Source organism: Phyllopteryx taeniolatus, chromosome 17, assembly GCF_024500385.1.
Source record: "Phyllopteryx taeniolatus isolate TA_2022b chromosome 17, UOR_Ptae_1.2, whole genome shotgun sequence".
Classification (NCBI taxonomy): Eukaryota; Metazoa; Chordata; class Actinopteri; order Syngnathiformes; family Syngnathidae; genus Phyllopteryx; species Phyllopteryx taeniolatus.
In genome coordinates this window covers 17,102,336-17,120,475 of record NC_084518.1, presented here as the reverse complement: position 1 = coordinate 17,120,475, position 18,140 = coordinate 17,102,336, and the positions used below count along the sequence as shown (strand labels likewise).

Sequence of the window (18,140 nt, the reverse complement as noted above, 5' to 3'; positions counted from 1 at the left end):
GTGTCAGTCAAGTGTGGAGGCGGATGCAAAAGTGTTTGCTTGCAGTGATGGGACGTAACAAAGTACAAATACTTTGTTACTGTATTTAAGTAGATTTTCCAGGTATCTGTACTTTACTTGAGTCAAGTCATGTGATTTGGGCTGACCGCCCAACCAGGCTACATGTGCTTTGTGGACTTGGAGAAGGCTTTCAACTGCGTGTCCCTCAGGGAGTCCTGTGAAGGGTGCTTCCGTGAGTATGGGGTCCCCCCTGATACAGACTGTTCGGTCCCTGTACAACCGGTGTCAGAGTTTGGTCTGCTTTGCCGTTAGTAAGTCGGATCCATTTCCAGTGAGGTTGAACTCTGCCAAGTCTGTGCCTAGTCACTGATTCTGTTCATAACTTTTTGGGACAGAATTCAAAGCACACCCCAGGTGTTGGAGGGGTCTGGCTTGGTGGCCTCTGTATTGCGCCTCTGCTTTTTGCAGAAGTTGTGGTCCTGTTGGCTTCATCAAGCCGTTATCTTCAACTCTCACAGGAGCGGTTGACAGCCGAGTGTGAAGTGGTTGGAATGAGATTCAGCACCTTGAAATCTAAGGCCATGGTCCTCAGTCTGAAAAAGATGTTTGGGTGCCATCCCTAGGTAGGAAATAAGATCCTGTCCCAAATGCCCCAAACGTTAGGAGTTTAAATATCTTGGGGTCTTATTCACAAGTGAGCGAAGAATGGAGTGGGAGATCAACAGACGGATTGGTGCAGCGTCTGGAGTGATGCGGACTCTGCATCTGTCCATTGTGGTGAAGAAGAAACTGAGCCAAAAGGCAACGCTCTCAATTTACCTGTTGATCTATGTTCCGACCATCACCTATAGTCACCTATGGTAAGGTATGGTTCCTGACCGAAAGAACAAGATCACAGATACAAGCGGCCAAAATGAGATTCCTCTGCAGGTTGTCTGGACACGCCCTTAGAGATAGTCTGAGAAGCTTGGTCATCAGGGAGGGGCTCAGAGTAGAGCTGTTGCTCCTCCGCATCAAGAGGAGAGAGATGAGGTGACTCAGGCATCTGGTAAGGAGTTCTGAGCATGACCCACCAGGAGGAGGCCCCTGGGAAGACCCTGAACATGCTGGATGTCTCTCGGTTGGCCTGGGAACGTACCCCAGAAGAGCTGGATATAGAAGCTGGGTAGAGGGGAGTCGGGGCTTCTCCCCTTATGTTTCTGCCGCCGTGACCTGACCTCGGATAAGCGGAAGAAGATGGATGGCTGGAATTCATATGACGCAAGTCCCCGGCCTGCGCCAGTTGATGTTTTTATAGCGTCTTTTCCCTCTGCGCAGGGCTGCAGCATGTTTGCGTCGGTGATGGCCTTTGAGGGACAGCAGTACTCCACTCTGAAGAGGCAGTGCCTGCAGAGCGGCCTGCTCTTTGAGGACCCCCGCTTCCCCGCCACCGATGACTCACTTTTCTACCAGGGCAACAGGATCGGACGCGTGGTGTGGAAGAGGCCGCGGGTAAGTCGCTTGAAATAAACGGTCAAAAGTACCGAAATCTCAAAAAAACAGGTAGAAGGCACAGAATGTTTATTAACTTAAGCAAGTGTTGAAAACAAAGGCCACAATTCTTGTCCACTTGTCTATGCTGCAGTGTTATTCTCTGCAGTCTCCGCTTTGCTGCGACGCTCCTGTCGGATATAATCTGTCTCCTTATCGTGATGACCAGTAAATTCAGGAAAATCATGTTCTCCTAAAAACAGCGAAAATCAGAGAAAAAAAAGTTTTTGTTTTACTCCACAGTCTCCACTTTGCTTCAGCGGCCCATTTTCTCACCGCCCTCAGTCTCCTCTCACATGAAATGTACCTTCTTATCAGTGAATGCAGGAATTTTACATGTAGCCATGTAAAAAAAAAAATAATAATAACATTCTCTAGACACTGCAATATTACACTCCACAGTCTCCATTTTCCTGCAGCTCTCTGTTTTCTGGGTGCCCTTAGTCTCCTCTCAAATAAGATTTGTCGAAATAAGCAAGAATGTACACCACGATATTGCGATATTTGACAATACACGGCACACATGCTAACGTTATCTTATCCTGTGTCTTAGCTCTGGATGCTGCAATATTATTCTCCACTCCCTGATTACCAACCATTATGTCAGTAATCATTAATAGTAGCTCTACGAAGAAGTATTTGTTTCTATCTGCTGACGATGTGGTTGTGGATGGAGTAACCTTCTTCAGCAGTGGCGACAGGCGGCGTGCATTGCCATAGAAACTGGGTCACACAGATTATATGTTTTGGTCCGCGCGGATGTCAGTCATGCGGACCGAACGCTGTGAGACGAGTGGAAGGAAGAAGAAAAAAAAGCAGGAGGAGCCAAACCGAGCACATTGTAGCATTATATTTTAAAATCACACGCCGTTGATTTGCCCTCTGTATTCACACGCATAGATAAACATTATTCCCTCTATTCATTCCTCAGATTAACTCCCGCACAAGTAGATAACGACTGCACTCTAGCAAGAAGGTTAGACTAATGCACCTTTTAATAATGAAACCGTAAATGAGCATTATGACAATAACAATAATGGACATTTACCACACGATTTCACTCCAGCATGCATTTGTTCATGGGAACCATTAAGCACGTTTCCTCGTCTTCCTCCTAATGGCTACTGAAAGCTCGCCGCCACTGTGTGAGGGTTTAGGGAAAGTGCAGAATAATCAAGTTTAACAGCAAACTACTACAGGAATCCAGAGAGAAGCAAATGTTCTGAACAATCATAATTGAAAGTGCATTTAGTTTGTTAGATTTAAGAATTTACTACTACTTCGACACGGAGGTCTGCGGTGTACCTGCGTCCTGACATAGCATGATTGGAGGTTATGAATGTCGTCACCCCAAATTTTGGGGAATTTTAAAAAAATATATTTTTCGTGAAATAGTGGCTTTTTTTGAGACTTTTTTTATGTGAAGTATTTTATCTTTTTAATTCGTGATTTTTTTGGGGGGTGTATTTTTCGTGATTTAAAAAAAAGGCTGAATTAAAATGAAATTGTGGTGAAAAAAGTTGTATTCTTATGAAAAAAAGTTATATTTTTTCAAGAATTCTTTTTAATGAAATAAATGAGATTTTTTTAAATGAAAAAGATTTTCATTCGTTTTTTGTAGCAATTTGTTTTTATCAGTTGTATTTTTGTGAAAAAGTAGAATTTGTCCATAAAAATTGCTTTTGGAGGAATTATGCTGTATTCGTTTTTTCATTAAAAAAAGATATTTTCTTGTGAAAAATGTATTTTTTAAAGATTTTTAATGAACATTTTATATTTAGTTTTGTGAAAATGTTTTTATTTCTAATTTTAAAATATTTTTTTCATGAAACACATTTTTGATTGGAATTTAAAAAAATCTTTTGGTTTTTTTAAAAACTTGTATTTACTTCATGAAAAGATATTTTTTGGAGAAGTTGCATTTTTTTGCTAAAAACATTGTTGAAATGTTGAACTCACTTTCTGAGTTCTGTAACAGAGGCCCTTTTACAGCATTTTCCCATCGTTTCTCCCATGGTGCTGTTCAATATAAACGGCAGTATTTTATTTGCTGCATCAGACGCTAACACTAATGTTATTTTATAATCCGTGTGAAAGTGCACACACTTGACACATGGGCTGGCAGCTCTTGTTTTTTTTTTTAACAGCATTGAAATGCAAACATGGAAAGCCGCCGGGGCCTCGTTGTTGTCATTGTCGGGGCGAAGGTTCACGGGCACCCCGGCGAGCGGGATTATTATCCTCGCTCGGACGCATCTGGACCAAATTTATGGCCCCCGCCAAAGACACGGCAGCGGGGCAGTCAAGCATAAAGAACGAGCGATAATCAATCGTTACTCCTCTGGAAATGTCTCGCATGACTGCCGCTCTGCCGTTTTTTCCTTGTCCATTTGTCAAAAAAAGTGTGCGCTAAAACCAGTGGCGGTTGCGGACAGGACCCCGCCCCATGTCGACAAAATGAAATTGACTCGAAAATTTGCAGACATCACCCCCCTATTGATGGACGGATACCCTTGGACCCAGTCTGGCCACCCCGCTAATGATGGACTAGAACCGCCACTGGCTAAAACATTCACTTTGCGGCAGTGTCCCGTTTCAGTTCTGCCCTCAGTCTCCTCTTGGGTAACATTTGTGGCCAAGTGTAAATACAGGAGAAGTTAAGGTTAGATCACCCCGCTTCTGTGCCTAAGCTCTGAACGCTGTAGTGTTATACTCCACAGTCTCCACTTTGCTAGGGCCCTCAGTCTCCTCTTGGATAAAATTCATGGTCAACACTAGAAACAGGACAAGCTAACGTTACCTCTTTGCAGTGCCTTAGCTCTGGATGCTCCAGTGTTATACCCCATAGGCTCCACCTTGCTGCAGCATCATGTTTCCTTGCTGCCCTTAGTCTCCTCTTCTATAACACATGTATAACATTCGCTTCCCCACTGGTGTGCTGTAGCACAACAGTTAGTGATGCAACGAAATGAAAACGGAACCCGAAAGTCGAGAATGAAGAACCCCAAGGCCGAACGGCCATAACTTTTCCCCCCAAAAAATGTTTCAACACTTTTCCCTGCCACTGGACTCCTCTAAGATAACGTTGTTCTCCGTACTGTGCCCAACTCTCTCAAGAATGCCAGTCTTATTAGTAATATGGGCAGATGGATGCGCCATAAAGTTGTTGGCCATTCAAAGCATGTCATCCTTTATCCGCCTTGCGCCCTTTACAAATGTTTAATGAGCACACAACCAGGACCACGCAAAAAATGCCACGCCTGAGTGAAAATGTTTAGCTAATTTTTGCAAGTCTGGTAGGTGGTTGGTACTTTCTCTCCGCGGGGCTGATGGATGGCGCCAAGTTCGGAGCCGCTCGACAGCTTCTCAGCCGGCGGGTAAATGATTAGACGGTACTCGGCCGGAATGTTCACATTACGATCGATACTCTATTACTCTTCTACCTGAGACTCCCCATCGCCTCCCCTTCAGCCCCCGGATGACGGGTCGCCGGCTGTGCGGAGCCCCTCGTCGTGCTTTGCTTCCGCCGCACCGCGACAATCAATGCTGCTGCAGACAGAAACCTTCGCAGTTATACATACAGTACATAGTAATTGTTAGGCTGGGGGTTTCAGCGGGGTTGTGCTTTGGAAGTCTTGCAGACTCAGCGAATGACCGACCTTGGCCGCATCGGGCTATTTTGCATCTGAGCACATTCACGTGCGCTTTGAAGGCCGGTGTCGATATGGGGATGGCTTCATGTCACGTTCACCTTCACCCACCGCTCTATCATAATCTTCACCCGTGTGCTTATGTGCAGTGTAGTGTACACATTGCATTTTTGAGCAGGTTTACTTTTAGCTGCACAACCGAACAAGAGCTCATCAGAAAGGGAAACAATAAAGTATGCTGAAGACAGGCTTACATAATTTTGTTCAGTTTTGTTAGGCAAACTCTAGGCCACCTCAGTTCCCCCCTTAGTCCAGTCTGATATCCTAAACACATTCTGTGCAGTCTTGTCCGCAACATCTGCTGAGTCATCCTAGTTTTAAAGCATTTGTACAAAAAAAAACGCAGCATGGAGTGTTGTGGACAAAAAATGGAGGAGGACAGCGTGTCTCTGTAAATGGCGAGGTTCCGACCCCAGCCGGCACATTGTGTGCGTGTGCGTCAGTGTGTGTGTGTGTGTGTGAGAGAGAGTGAGAGAAAGTGAGAGAAAGAGAGAGAGAGAGAAAGCGCTGCAGCAGCTTATTGAGCACCACATTGTTAGCTGTAATGAAAGACAGCGTGTCCGCACAGAGGCTGAAAATGGACCCGGACACGCTCGGTAAATGTGATTTCACAAATGCATTTAAGGCCCCCTACACGTCAGCGTAAGACGTGGTGGTCTCGCTCGCCTTCATTACCACTCCCTCCCCCGCCCACCTCTTTTTGCTTCTCTGTACAGTGGTACCTCCAAAGTGGAACGACCCAAAAGTGGTACCAAGTAATCCCCCGCGTATTTGCATTTCACTATTCACAAATTCACAACTACAATCCTAAAATGTTACAAGATGGCGCCAAAGCCCAGTCTAATAGGAAAGTAGTAATTGGTCCAAGGAAGTGTGTTGAAGTGATACATCAACTGAGAAACAAGCTTTGTGTGTTGGGAAGGAGCTAAGTTTAGCCTGGGTTGTTACTGAGAGTCTTCCTCGCATGTGGACTTCGGTGCATTTTTTCAAAATCAAATAATCTATAAACCATTTATTGTTTTATTTATTATTTTATACATTATGTAATGTATTTGAAAAAACATAATAAATACTTTGCAAACTTATTTTGTTATTGTGTTTTAGAAGTTTTTTTTAACAAAATAATATTTCATATATGGTATGAAATGTTATTTTGATTTTGTCACACAACAGTTGATTACCTGAATTAATAAGTTTTATTAAAAAATACATTATTCAAATATGTTAACATTTTTAAACTCTTTTATGGTTTTGTAAAAAAAGTTACAATTGTTTTTACAATATAACAAAATAATGATTAAAAGCATACAAATATGTCAAATATTTTAGAAATGATAATTTTTCCATATAAATGTATAAAATTATCAATCATTAAAAATTCTTAACAAAAAAAGTCTTTTTACATTTGCACATATATATTGTGTGTAGGAGCTGTGTGAGGACCCTCACTTGTTCGTGGATGGCATCAGTGCGCACGACCTCCACCAGGGGCAGCTGGGGAATTGTTGGTTTGTGGCGGCCTGCTCCAGTCTGGCCTCGAGAGAGTCCCTATGGCAAAAAGTAAGTGCTTTCCTTTGTTTGTAAGTCTAGTAAGGTGGCCAGTGTAAAAAAAAAAAAAAGTGTACAGGTGTTTTGCGTAACATTCTACACCGTTATTGGTATACTATACCTATTATAGTTTTTTAATCTAGTTAATCTAATGATATGTGTTTTATGTAAAATATAGTATAGTAATACTATACTGCTATTACTACTAGTAAATACAGTATAGTAATATAAAATTGTAATATAAAATATCATAGTAATATAAAATGTAGTATACTAATATAGAAAATATTTATCATTTTCCTTACAAAATAATTAGTAGTACATAATTATATAAAAACAATATATTTTTTAAATGTGTTTTATTTTATGTTTTAGTAAAAAAAAAAAAAAAACTGGCTTATATATTTTTTTGGGCGGGAAATATTCAATAATGCATAATTCATAAATTATATTACAATTATATTATATAAAACTAAAATAATTAACTCATAAATTATTATTATAATTTTTTTATTTCAGTTTGATGATGTTACAAAATAATACAGAAATAACTATATATATATATATATATATATATATATATATATATATATATATATAGTTATATAATATATAACTATATTAAAAAATACTGTTTTTATAATTTGATGTTTTAGTATTTTTTTTAATCAAAACTGCAAAATATTTCCAAATACATAATGGGTTTGGACTGTATACTATCTATCTATCTACATATATATATATATATATATATATATATATATATATATATATATATATATATATATATATGTGTGTACGTGTATGTGTGTGTGTGTGTGTGTGTGTGTGTATAAACCTTCCTGTTGTTAACTGTGTGCTAAGAGCTCACATTTCACAGCCTCACCACAAGATCTAATTGTTACTATTCATCCAAACACTGGAAAGAAATCCAAATGGAGGGTGGGAGGAATAATTTGTAGAGCAGATGAAACCATAAATTCTAACTGGACCAGTTGCTTTGTTATTAATTTGGACTTTGAAATCAGATAATAAAAAGCCAAGTAATTCAAAGTTTTGGATTCTCTTTTTAAATGCAGTTCGTCTGTTAGTCTCACTCTCCTATGAGATATTCCCCCCCCCCCCCCCGTGTGAAACCAGTTCTTCAAAAACACTTTTTGTTTCAAAGTGTTTGGATGTTAATCACCCGCCAATATCTGTGAGTGCTTTTTCATTTACGGCCTCCGCTTACCACCCGCTTAGATCTTTTTAATTAGCCCCCGTGCAGTCTCTAGTCGACTGGAGTAGTAAAGTATATGCATGCAGCCCGTGCCAACCGGTCCGCCGGGCATCTTCTTGCTTAATACCAACCCATCCTCATTTTGCAAAAACATAACCCATTTGTTCGGCTCCTGCTCATAAACCAATACACACAGACACACACACACACACTGAATAATGAGTTACAGTGGTCTTAAAAATTCTACACACCCCTGTCAAATGTCAGGTTTTTTGAAAAAGAAAAAAAAAAAACTGAGACCAAAATAAATCATTAATGTGACCTATAACCTGTGCAATTTCATTGAAAAAGGAAAAAAAATGCATGGGAAAGTAAAAATAAACAACTGAGATAATATGGTTGCAAAAGTGTCCACACCCTTTTATAAATAGGAATGTGGCTGTATTCATAATTAACCAATCACATTTAAACTCCCCCCCAAAAAATCACTATTTTTAATAAAACATGTTTTCTTATTCATTTATTTACATGGTTTTTAATCTATAAGAAGCAAAGTTTTTTTTTTTTACTAAAACACATAAATATGAGCTACTAAATTACTAAGTTAATTACTGTAGTTGAAGCTACCAAGGTAGGGTTACTTAGTTACAGCATAGTTACAGTTGCTTAGTTACAGTTACTCAGTTACAAACTGTGACGTAACTGTGTTCAAAATTAACCAAATGGAAGCCAGCACACACACCTGCTATCATTGCGTCTGATTAACCTAAAAAAAAATTTTCAAATATTATAGTAAGCTTTTACTGTAAGTATGCACGAGGTGGGATTGTTCTTTTCTGATTTGTTAGATGTGCTGGATTTTCAAAAGAGTTGGGCGAGGCTAAAAACCAATTTGCATTTTTTAATCATAAGTGGGGTATTCATCAGAGTCCAAGGTCACCTTACCGTGAGATGAAAGATCATTTTTTGGAATTGTTTTTCATTTGAGCAAAGCCATTCTGGTGCGCTGCACAACCCTGATGGTTAAGATAAAGCTGCAGTACATTTACACTATGTTCCTGGTGGCCATGCCAGCACTGTTTTAACTTTTTTAAATGATATTTAAGTGCACTTTGTTTTGTTTTATTTGTGTTTGATATTATTTTTATTTTTATATATTAGAATGTGTTCATTTATCCTCATCGCGTGTAATTATTTCTTTATTTATGTGTCATATTTTACATAAATGTGTCATGTTTGTCATACAAACAAACTCTGTGCCTACGACCCCTGAACTCTGCTAAGCAGTCGTCCGCAGTGCCGCTGAATCCCAAGCAATCGTAGAAAATGAAGACAAATACACAACAGTTGCGTCACGAGGGAATCTAATGACCAATCCTGTAGTTGTCAAACTTTTTACACCAAACGAGACAAAGGTTTTATTCTCGAAAAGTATATTTAACAAGTAAGCCACTGTAACACGCACATTTTGAACATTAACACTGCACAAAATAAAAAATGGTACTTAAATAATGAATCAATTCAAATATATTGCACAAATTGCACAAATATATTGCACAAATATAGGTTAAATAAAAATAACTAGTATTTTAAATATTGAGTTACAGTTACTTAGTTAGAAAACTGGAACTGTGGTTGTGTTCAAAATTAACCAATCACATTCAAACTAATGTTAAATGGGAGTCAGCACACACCTGCCACCATTTAGTCTCTAAGTTTAGGTGTTCTAGTCGGCTTTTCCTGACATTTTTTGTTTACTTTACTTTGCTTTAGTTACAGTTACTTGGTTACAAACTGGTGCTGTGTTCAAAATTCACGAAGGTTCCATAGAAGGTTTTAACTGTCCACCGTGAAGGTGATGGAGCAGTCCACCGTCTCCGGGCTGCATCCCTCCCCGAAGGCAAACAGGAAGTACATGACCTTCCTCACCTTGGCCAGCTCCGCAATGCGCTCGCCAAACTCGTGCGCGTCAGCCTCGTAGCACTTGGTCCCCCCCTCGTGGGCGTCATCCGCCGCTCTCCAGAAGACCCCCGGGGGCTCCAGGAGCTGGCGGGTCATCAGGTGGGTGAGGTCGGGCGTCCACAGCTGCGACGTGGCTGTGATGGTGAGGCAGCCCGAATGGGCCAGACGCACCGTCCAATGGGAGAAGCCCAGCGACTGCTTGGTGAAGTCCAGGCGGTACACGGCCTCGTTGGGCTGTAGAAGGCGCTCCCCGTCCTGACGTTTCTGGCCGCGCTGCTGCAGGGACTGCACACGCAGGCGCATCACCTCGGTCAGCTGGGGGTCCGGGCAGAAAAGCAGCTCCAGGGTATTCGCCATGACTGCTAAGATGGATTAGCGGCTGTATAACACTCTCCACTCTCGGTGTGTACGGGGGATGAAGAGGGGGGGGGGGGGGGGGGGGGGGGGGGGGGGGCGCGTCTTAACTACCAGAGATGCCTGGCAACAAGATCTAATGACATTTGGGTTTTGTCCTCCGGGGAGGGACGCCGCTTGCCTTTGTTTGCTTAATCATTGGGATATGTGACACGTACACGTAAATCCAACCTGGATAAGTCATTGTCAATAAGTCTTCAGGAAATGTTTAGTATTCTCCAAACTGTTGGCTGAGCCTTTACGTCAACAAAGGAGTTGGCTTACCTCTGACAAGGGCGGTTGGGTTTAATTGCTGTTTGTAGCAATTACGTAGGAGGATGCAAACCTGGTCAACTTAGGGTGGAACAACCTACTGGGTTTTTAGTTAGTTCGTTTGTTTTGTCTGGTTGGTTGGTAGGTTTGTTGGGCAGTTGTTTGTTCATTGATTAGTTGATTGGTTGGTTAGTTACTGTAGCTTGCCAGTTACTTCATTTAGTTAGTTATTTGAGTCATCCATTCATTCATTCTATAGTTGGATGCTAGTAATGCGTTGGTCGGATATTTAGCTGATTATTTAGGGCCATATTCTACCATTTGTGCGTAAGTCTTTTTTTTTTACGCAGATGCATCTTTCATCTACGCGTATTCTCCCATCCAGACTTCTGACACAACTACCTGCTTAACCTGGGAGTTTGTGCGCAACCACCACAAAGGGGGGAGTTCAGCAGTAAACTCTTTGAGGGAGGCGTTTATTTATCTCCGGCCACCGTGTAATTGGGAGACGTCGTCACACAGACACACACACACACACACACACATCCACAAAGCAGTTATTACCTTTCACCTTGTTCCAGCTGGATTTATGAGTGATGATAGGCGAGGCGATAAAGCCTTGACATGATTCACGATCCGCATTTGTCTGTTTGGCTAACCGCCTGCCCGCTTCCTCCCCAGGTGATTCCCGACTGGAAGGAGCAGGAGTGGGACACGGAGAAGCCCGACTCGTACGCCGGCATCTTCCACTTCCGCTTCTGGCGCTTCGGCGAGTGGGTGGACGTAGTGATCGACGACCGGCTGCCCACCGTGGACCACCAGCTGGTCTACTGCCACTCCAATGACAGCAATGAGTTCTGGAGCGCGCTGGTGGAGAAGGCCTATGCCAAGTTAGTTTACTCAAAATAGTACATTGAATTCATCAATTACAAGTGGAAGAAAATAAACATCTCTCACCAGTAGATGCCCACCATGGAAAAAAAAAAAAAAAAAAAACTCAGTTCATAGATGCTTTTGTTCACACGTGGCCTTTAAAGAGGTAACTACTGAGGCCCAGTCGAACTCTGTTGCTAAACAGAACAGCAGCACCAAAGCATGCAAGCAGTGTTTCAGATGGATTAAAGTGTGGATATCAAAATGTATGCCTTTGGAAAGATTTATTTCACTCATTGAATTTGTTAGTTTATTAGCTCATTCATTTATCTGTTCTTTCATTAAATATTTAGGTCTTAAGTGTGTAAGTTATTACTAGTTAGTTCATTTGTTTGTGAATTAATTTGTTTGTAAATTAATTTGTTCATGCGATAATTTGTTTTCTCTTCAGTTTGTTTGCTAGTTAGTTTGGTCGTTCGTTAGTAAGTTGATCTGTTTCTTTCTTTGGGCATTTCCTGTTTATTTGGTTGTCAGTTTTGTATTTTTTTAAATTGTTCATTTGTTCGTCAGTTAATGTTTGTTTGTTATTTGTTCACTTGGGAGTTTTTTCATTTGTTCTTTAGTTCATTAGTAAGCTTGTTCGTTAATTAATTCATTTGGTTATTCCTTATTTATTTAGTTTTTTAAAAATGTCATTTAGTTGTTAGTTCGTATTGTTAATTTGCTCATTTGTTAGTTTTTGTTAGTTAGCTAGCTAGCGAGAGACTAACGACCAGCACGACTTAATTTTTGTTGTCAGAGTGTACGGCTGCTACGAGGCTCTGGACGGCGGCAACACAGCAGACGCTCTGGTGGACTTCACGGGCGGGGTCTCAGAACCCGTGGACCTGCTGGAGGGTCAGATGGCAACGGACGAGGCGGCCCGCAATCAGCTGTTTGAACGAGTCCTCAAAGTGCACAACCGAGACGGCCTTATCAGCTGCTCCATTAGGGTAAGCGCTCAAAGAATAATTGTATTTTCTCTGCGTATTGTGACTTCAACAGCTACCTGAAGAATTCCACCTTTTTTTGGAAACCTTTATTATCGTTGATTGCCAAACATGTCAATCACCCGCAACAGAGAATTCATGTTATTGTGATACAGACTGAACTTGGGGGTGAATTCTAAAACGATATTGCTCCATTATATGCATGAGTTTTCACGCCGCGCTTTATTTTCCTACAGCAAGCGTAACGAGAGCCGCATAGAAATGTACATTTTTCCATTGTTCTCATTACTTTTGGGCTGGTTTCCCAGGCAACCACGGTGGAGGACATGGAGGCGCGGCTGGACTGCGGCCTGGTGAAAGGCCACGCCTACGCCGTGACCGACGTCCGGAAAGTGCGGCTGGGTCACGGGCTGCTGGCGTTTTTCAAGTCGGAGAAGCTGCAGATGATCCGCATGAGGAACCCCTGGGGGGAGAAGGAGTGGAGCGGCCCTTGGAGCGACAGGTAATTGCAGAAAAATTGACAGGAAAATACACCGCCATACTTAATCTTTTTGAGCTGCCTAGTTCCTAAAAGGTTTTGTTTCGAATTTTTCCAAAATTTGCATAGTACCGACCGCACACTTATGTTTCCTCACCTGTGACTAGCAGCTAGGCTGTGCGAAGATCTGCCATTTTCAAGTCATGGGCGGGCGACACTGTCTGAAACATTTTGTCAAAACCAAAAGGTAAGCAGAGCTGCAGTGGGTTTTGATGGATGCACTGATTAGTAACAGTCTTAGTTTCTGAGAAGCAGTGAAGTTGCATGGTGAAGTTGTGATGGTGGTGGTGGGAATTTTTGGAATTTTATGAAGTGCCACCTCCACGGGTGAAAATTGTCAGGTGCACAGATTAGCATTAGCTTCTGATAAGCCCCTCATCCTTGATTGCTCGGGGAAGTTGTCGACATGGTGATGGTGGGGGAGTGGGGGTGTATCTGTTTGTGTCCACTGCATGCGCCACATGCACAGATCTGCACTCTAATTGAAAAGTGTATGAAGTGCTGCCTCCACGAGTGAAAATGTCTTTAGGTGTGCTTGCTTTTTTTCCATACTTGAGGGCTGCGCTTCCACAAGTGCAAGCCACATGCCTCGTTGAACCCCTTAGCTCCACTCCGGTCGTCCTGGCAATGAAAACCAGACTTACCACTGGTGACCAGTGGTTCCTTTTTCATGAGGCAGGAGAACCTCCTCACAACCGCTTTGAGAGGCTTAAAAATGGAGTGTAATTTGTGCTGTGAATCTTGATGATCTCTGGGCTGCGCTTCCACAAGTAGAAGCTGCTCGCCTAGTCGCAGCACCCTAGCTCCGCCCTCCAAACTGATTAATACAAGCAAGACAATAAATATGGTGCATAAACTGTTATAATGGTGGATCCTTGTGGTATTTTGACAAAAGTATGTCCAGGAACTGTTTTAAATGTTTAAAATGTATTTTATAATACAGGTCCTTTAAAGCTTTTCCTGGCAAAAGAGGGGAACATGCCTCAAATTTCCATCTACGGTAAACAAAACATTGATAAATGGGCCTGCGCTTGATCCATCCATCCTAATCGTGTCGCTGTCGAGGTGGGTCTGAGCAGAAACATATCTCCAGCAGCACAAACAAGCCCATAATCGTTTTAAATGGGACCTTGTTTGGACTCGCTCCAGCTCCACCGAGTCCACTTATTCGATTTTCCAAAATGTCAAAAGCGCATCGCTCCCCCGAGTTAGACTCCCCCATTTGCGATGTGCCGGTGCACAACAAAATCCGTCCGATCCATACGTAACCCACACAATACCGGGAAGCAAATGCTGTATAGACCATGATAAATGGGAAGGCAATCAAGCTAATAGGTCAGAACCACACGAGACCACGCACTCAAGCTTAAATGCCATTTTCCGCTTCGCGCCACTCCCAAAACAATCTGGATAAACTTCAGATGATTGAGCCTTGAAAGCAGTGGTGGGCAACCTTTAGGCTCGACATGCAACTCTAAGAAGGGACTGTTTTAAATGGGCCCAAAAAATGTAATCCACAAATGCTTATGGTATATAATATTTACAGATACGAGCACTGCATGGTGGCAGTGAGCTCAACTCAGCTAACAAATTATTATAATATCAAAAACAATGTAATTATTACATTTTTTTTCATAAAAATTTTTAAAAAGCATGTTTCCCTTAAAGCAACCCCTCAAAAATAGATTTTTTTAATTTGATTTTATTATATGATTTACAACCCCAATTCCAATGAAGTTGGGACGTTGTGTTAAACATAAATAAAAACAGAATACAATGATTTGCAAATCATGTTCGACCTATATTTAATTGAATACACTACAAAGACAAGATATTTAATGTTCAAACTGATAAACTTGATTGTTTTTAGCAAATAATCATTAACTTAGAAGTTTATGGCTGTAACACATTCCAAAAAAGCTGGGACAGGTGGCAAAAAAGACTGAGAAAGTTGAGGAATGCTCATCAAACACCTGTTTGGAACATCCCACAGGTGAACAGGATAATTGTGAACAGGGGGGGTGCCATGATTGGGTATAAAAGGAGTTTCCCTGAATTGCTCAGTCATTCACAAGCAAAGATGGGGCGAGGTTCACCTCTTTGTGAACAAGTGGCGTGAGAAAATAGTCGAACAGTTTAAGGACAATGTTCCTCAATGTACAATTGAAATTAATTTAGGGATTTCATCATCTACGATCCATAATATCATCAAAAGGTTCAGAGAATCTGGAGAAATCACTGCATGTAAGCCGCAAGGCCGAAAACCAACATTGAATGCCCGTGACCTTCGATCCCTCAGGCGGCACTGCATCAAAAACTGACATCAATGTGTAAAGGATATCACCACTTGGGCTCAGGAACACTTCAGGAAACCAATGTCAGTAAATACAGTTCGGCGCTACATCCGTAAGTGCAACTTGAAACTCTACTATGCAAAGCAAAAGCCATTTATCAACAATTTTTGGAAATTGTGGACGTCGTGTCCTCTGGGCCAAAAAGGAAAAGAACCATCTGGACTGTTATGGACGAAAAGTTCAAAAGCCAGCATCTGTGATGGTACGGGGCTGTGTTAGTGCCAATGGCATGGGTAACTTACACATCTGTGAAGCCACCATTAATGCTGAAAGGTACATACAGGTTTTGGAGAAACATATGCTGCCATCCAAGCAACGTCTTTTTCATGGACGCCCCTGCTTATTTCAGCAAGACAATGCCAAACCACATTCTGCGCGTGTTACAACAGCGTGGCTTCATAGTAAAAGAGTACGGGTACTAGACTGGCCTGCCTGCAGTCCAGACCTGTCTCCCATAGAAAATGTGTGGCGCATTATGAAGCGTAAAATACGACAACGGAGACCCCGGACTGTTGAACAGCTGAAGCTGTACATCAAGCAAGAATGGGAAAGAATTCCACCTTCAAAGCTTCAACAATTAGTGTCCTCAGTTCCCAAACGTTTATTGAATGTTGTTAAAAGAAAAGGTGATGTAACACAGTGGTAAACATGACCCTGTCCCAGCTTTTTTGGAACGTGTTCCAGCCATAAAATTGTAAGTTAATGATTATTTGCAAAAAACAATAAAGTTTATCAGTTTGAACATTAAATATATAGTCTTTGTAGTGTATTCAATTAAATATATTAAATATAGGTTGAACATAATTTGCAAATCATTGTATTCTGTTCTGTCAAACATGATTTACAAATCATTTTATTCTGTTTTTTATTTGTTTAACACAACGTCCCAACTTAATTGGAATTGGGGTTGTAGCTTAATTTGATTGAATTACATTTTGATGTTGTTGTGTAGATTCAATTTAATTCATCTTCTATTTGATTTCATTTAGATTTAAATTAATTTGGATTTACTCTTCCAGCCTTCCATCCATTCTCTGTACCGCTTATCCTGTATTTATTTTATTAAATTCATTTAATATTTTGTATATTATATTTTCCAAAAATTAACACATTTATCATATGTTTCCTTTGGGAAATTATTTGTCAACGGAGGGTGGTCAGGGCCTCCTGAGAGCAGTCCTACCCTTTTCCCCCCCTGTTTGACGTGTATGTCTCCTTTAAAATAATATGACAAGTGATATTATTGTCTCTCCTCTGGAAACCACTTTTCCTTCCGGAGCAATGTCTCATTCCGGCTTTTATTTTTTGCATTTTGCCTCTGTAATCCCTGAGACGTAAGTCGCTCCCTGGACGGTGTTCCATCTCTGAATTGGTAGTTCCCAGCCTCTCGTGAAACAAAACAAGGCGGCTGGTAAAGCGGGATAATGGAGTCTGAATAATTGACGAGGTCTACAGACAAGAGTCTTATTAAAGAGAGTCTGCGCTCCTCTTTCTCAATCGCACTCTCACGGGATAATCTATGTGTGCTTTGATGAAAAACCTGTTACTTAGGCGCTGTGAATCATCTTCCACGCAATTGCCCTTGATGCTTCGCGATGACACGTTTAATAAACCCCCCCCCCCCCCGTCGGCGCTGAAAACGTTCACGTGATGCAATGAGATGCAACCCGCTGTCTTTTTTTCTGTTGTTGTTGCAGTTCGGAGGAGTGGAACAAGGTGAGCAAGAGCGAGAGGGAGAAGCTCGGCGTCACCGTGCAGGACGACGGCGAGTTCTGGTGAGGAAAATAAACGCCAATGCCACTATTACTGCGGTGACGTGTGGTGAGGCACCGACCTCACAGTCAGGTTTACAAATTTATGAGCCAAACAGAGTGCCGTATATGCCACTAAATTAGCAGTTTGACATGAAAAACTGGTAAATTGGTATTTTCTGAGCTGATATTTGAGGCAGATCTCTCAGCTCTCAGCTTCGATTGGTAGTCGAGTTTTTTTTAAGGTTCGATACGGTATAGTATCGTCCATTTTCATTGTCATCTAGAGCAAAATTTTAGAATGCATGGCCAACAATTTTGTTATGCTACCATCTTCCTGGATCAAGTCTGCGCAGAAAGTGGACTAGTCCATTGCGTAAAAAGGGAGAGAGGAGCAGTCAAAACGATTGCGATAGGTTAAGCATTCTAATGTGCTTTTAAGCACGTCAATTAAGACTAAAACAATAATAATTGCTTTAAACCAAAGAAAACGGAATGATTTTTGCGGGTCCTTGGCTCTGCCTCCCCTTACCGCACGTCCCTGCAGCCACGGATGATAAGTCATTAAAAAAAAAAACTATGCAACTTGTGCTTTTATTTTTCTCAGTCCAAAGACTCACTTTTGAAAATGTTGGACTTTTTCAACAAGAAGATGAAAGGCAAGCTGAAAAACATGTTTGCATGGTGTCTGGGGATTGCAGTGATATGCTGTGATTTTGTTAACAAGCGTCCATCCATCAAGTCATTTTTCTACCGTTTATCCTGTTCAGGTTCACACCCTGGACATTTCTACTCCCTAATGTAGTCTCTGTTACAATATCGTAATTTACTGCTGATGTAATTAATATTTTCCAAAATTATCATCCAGTTGAAATCAAGTTTGGTTTCATTCAATCAAATGTCATTCCATTGTTTTCATTTGTTTGGTTTACCGTTGTACTTTGACTTACGAGCGACGTGACTTGCGTGTTTGTTCGAGATACGAGACATTGCTCTTCCA

General features: G+C 41.3%; 2 protein-coding genes across 3 annotated transcripts in view; one reads left to right on the top strand and one right to left on the bottom strand.

Annotated features, from left to right (window-relative positions):
- Positions 1-18,140, top strand: part of capn5b (calpain 5b) — a 36,985-nt gene that overhangs the window by 8,084 nt on the left and 10,761 nt on the right. Inside the window, exons 1-8 of one of the 2 annotated variants that reach the window (XM_061752467.1) lie at positions 521-623; positions 696-860; positions 931-1,491; positions 6,669-6,800; positions 11,317-11,525; positions 12,308-12,500; positions 12,806-12,999; positions 17,087-17,164. In XM_061752467.1, coding sequence (XP_061608451.1) covers positions 1,237-1,491; positions 6,669-6,800; positions 11,317-11,525; positions 12,308-12,500; positions 12,806-12,999; positions 17,087-17,164 — 1,061 coding nt within the window. In that variant the 5' untranslated portion in view covers positions 521-623; positions 696-860; positions 931-1,236. Of the gene's footprint in view, positions 1-520; positions 624-695; positions 861-930; positions 1,492-6,668; positions 6,801-11,316; positions 11,526-12,307; positions 12,501-12,805; positions 13,000-17,086; positions 17,165-18,140 lie in introns of those variants that run through there. The other variant, XM_061752468.1, reaches the window with a different exon arrangement.
- Positions 9,347-10,358, bottom strand: LOC133467522 (olfactory marker protein-like). The gene has a single exon (XM_061752469.1). The coding sequence runs from the start codon at positions 10,324-10,326 to the stop codon at positions 9,844-9,846; it is 483 nt and encodes a 160-aa protein (XP_061608453.1). The 5' UTR covers positions 10,327-10,358; the 3' UTR covers positions 9,347-9,843.

What these genes read in the sequence shown, in the direction of transcription:
- LOC133467522 (XM_061752469.1), bottom strand. Translation starts at nt 10,326, where the DNA reads ATGGCGAATACCCTGGAGCTGCTTTTCTGCCCGGACCCCCAGCTGACC.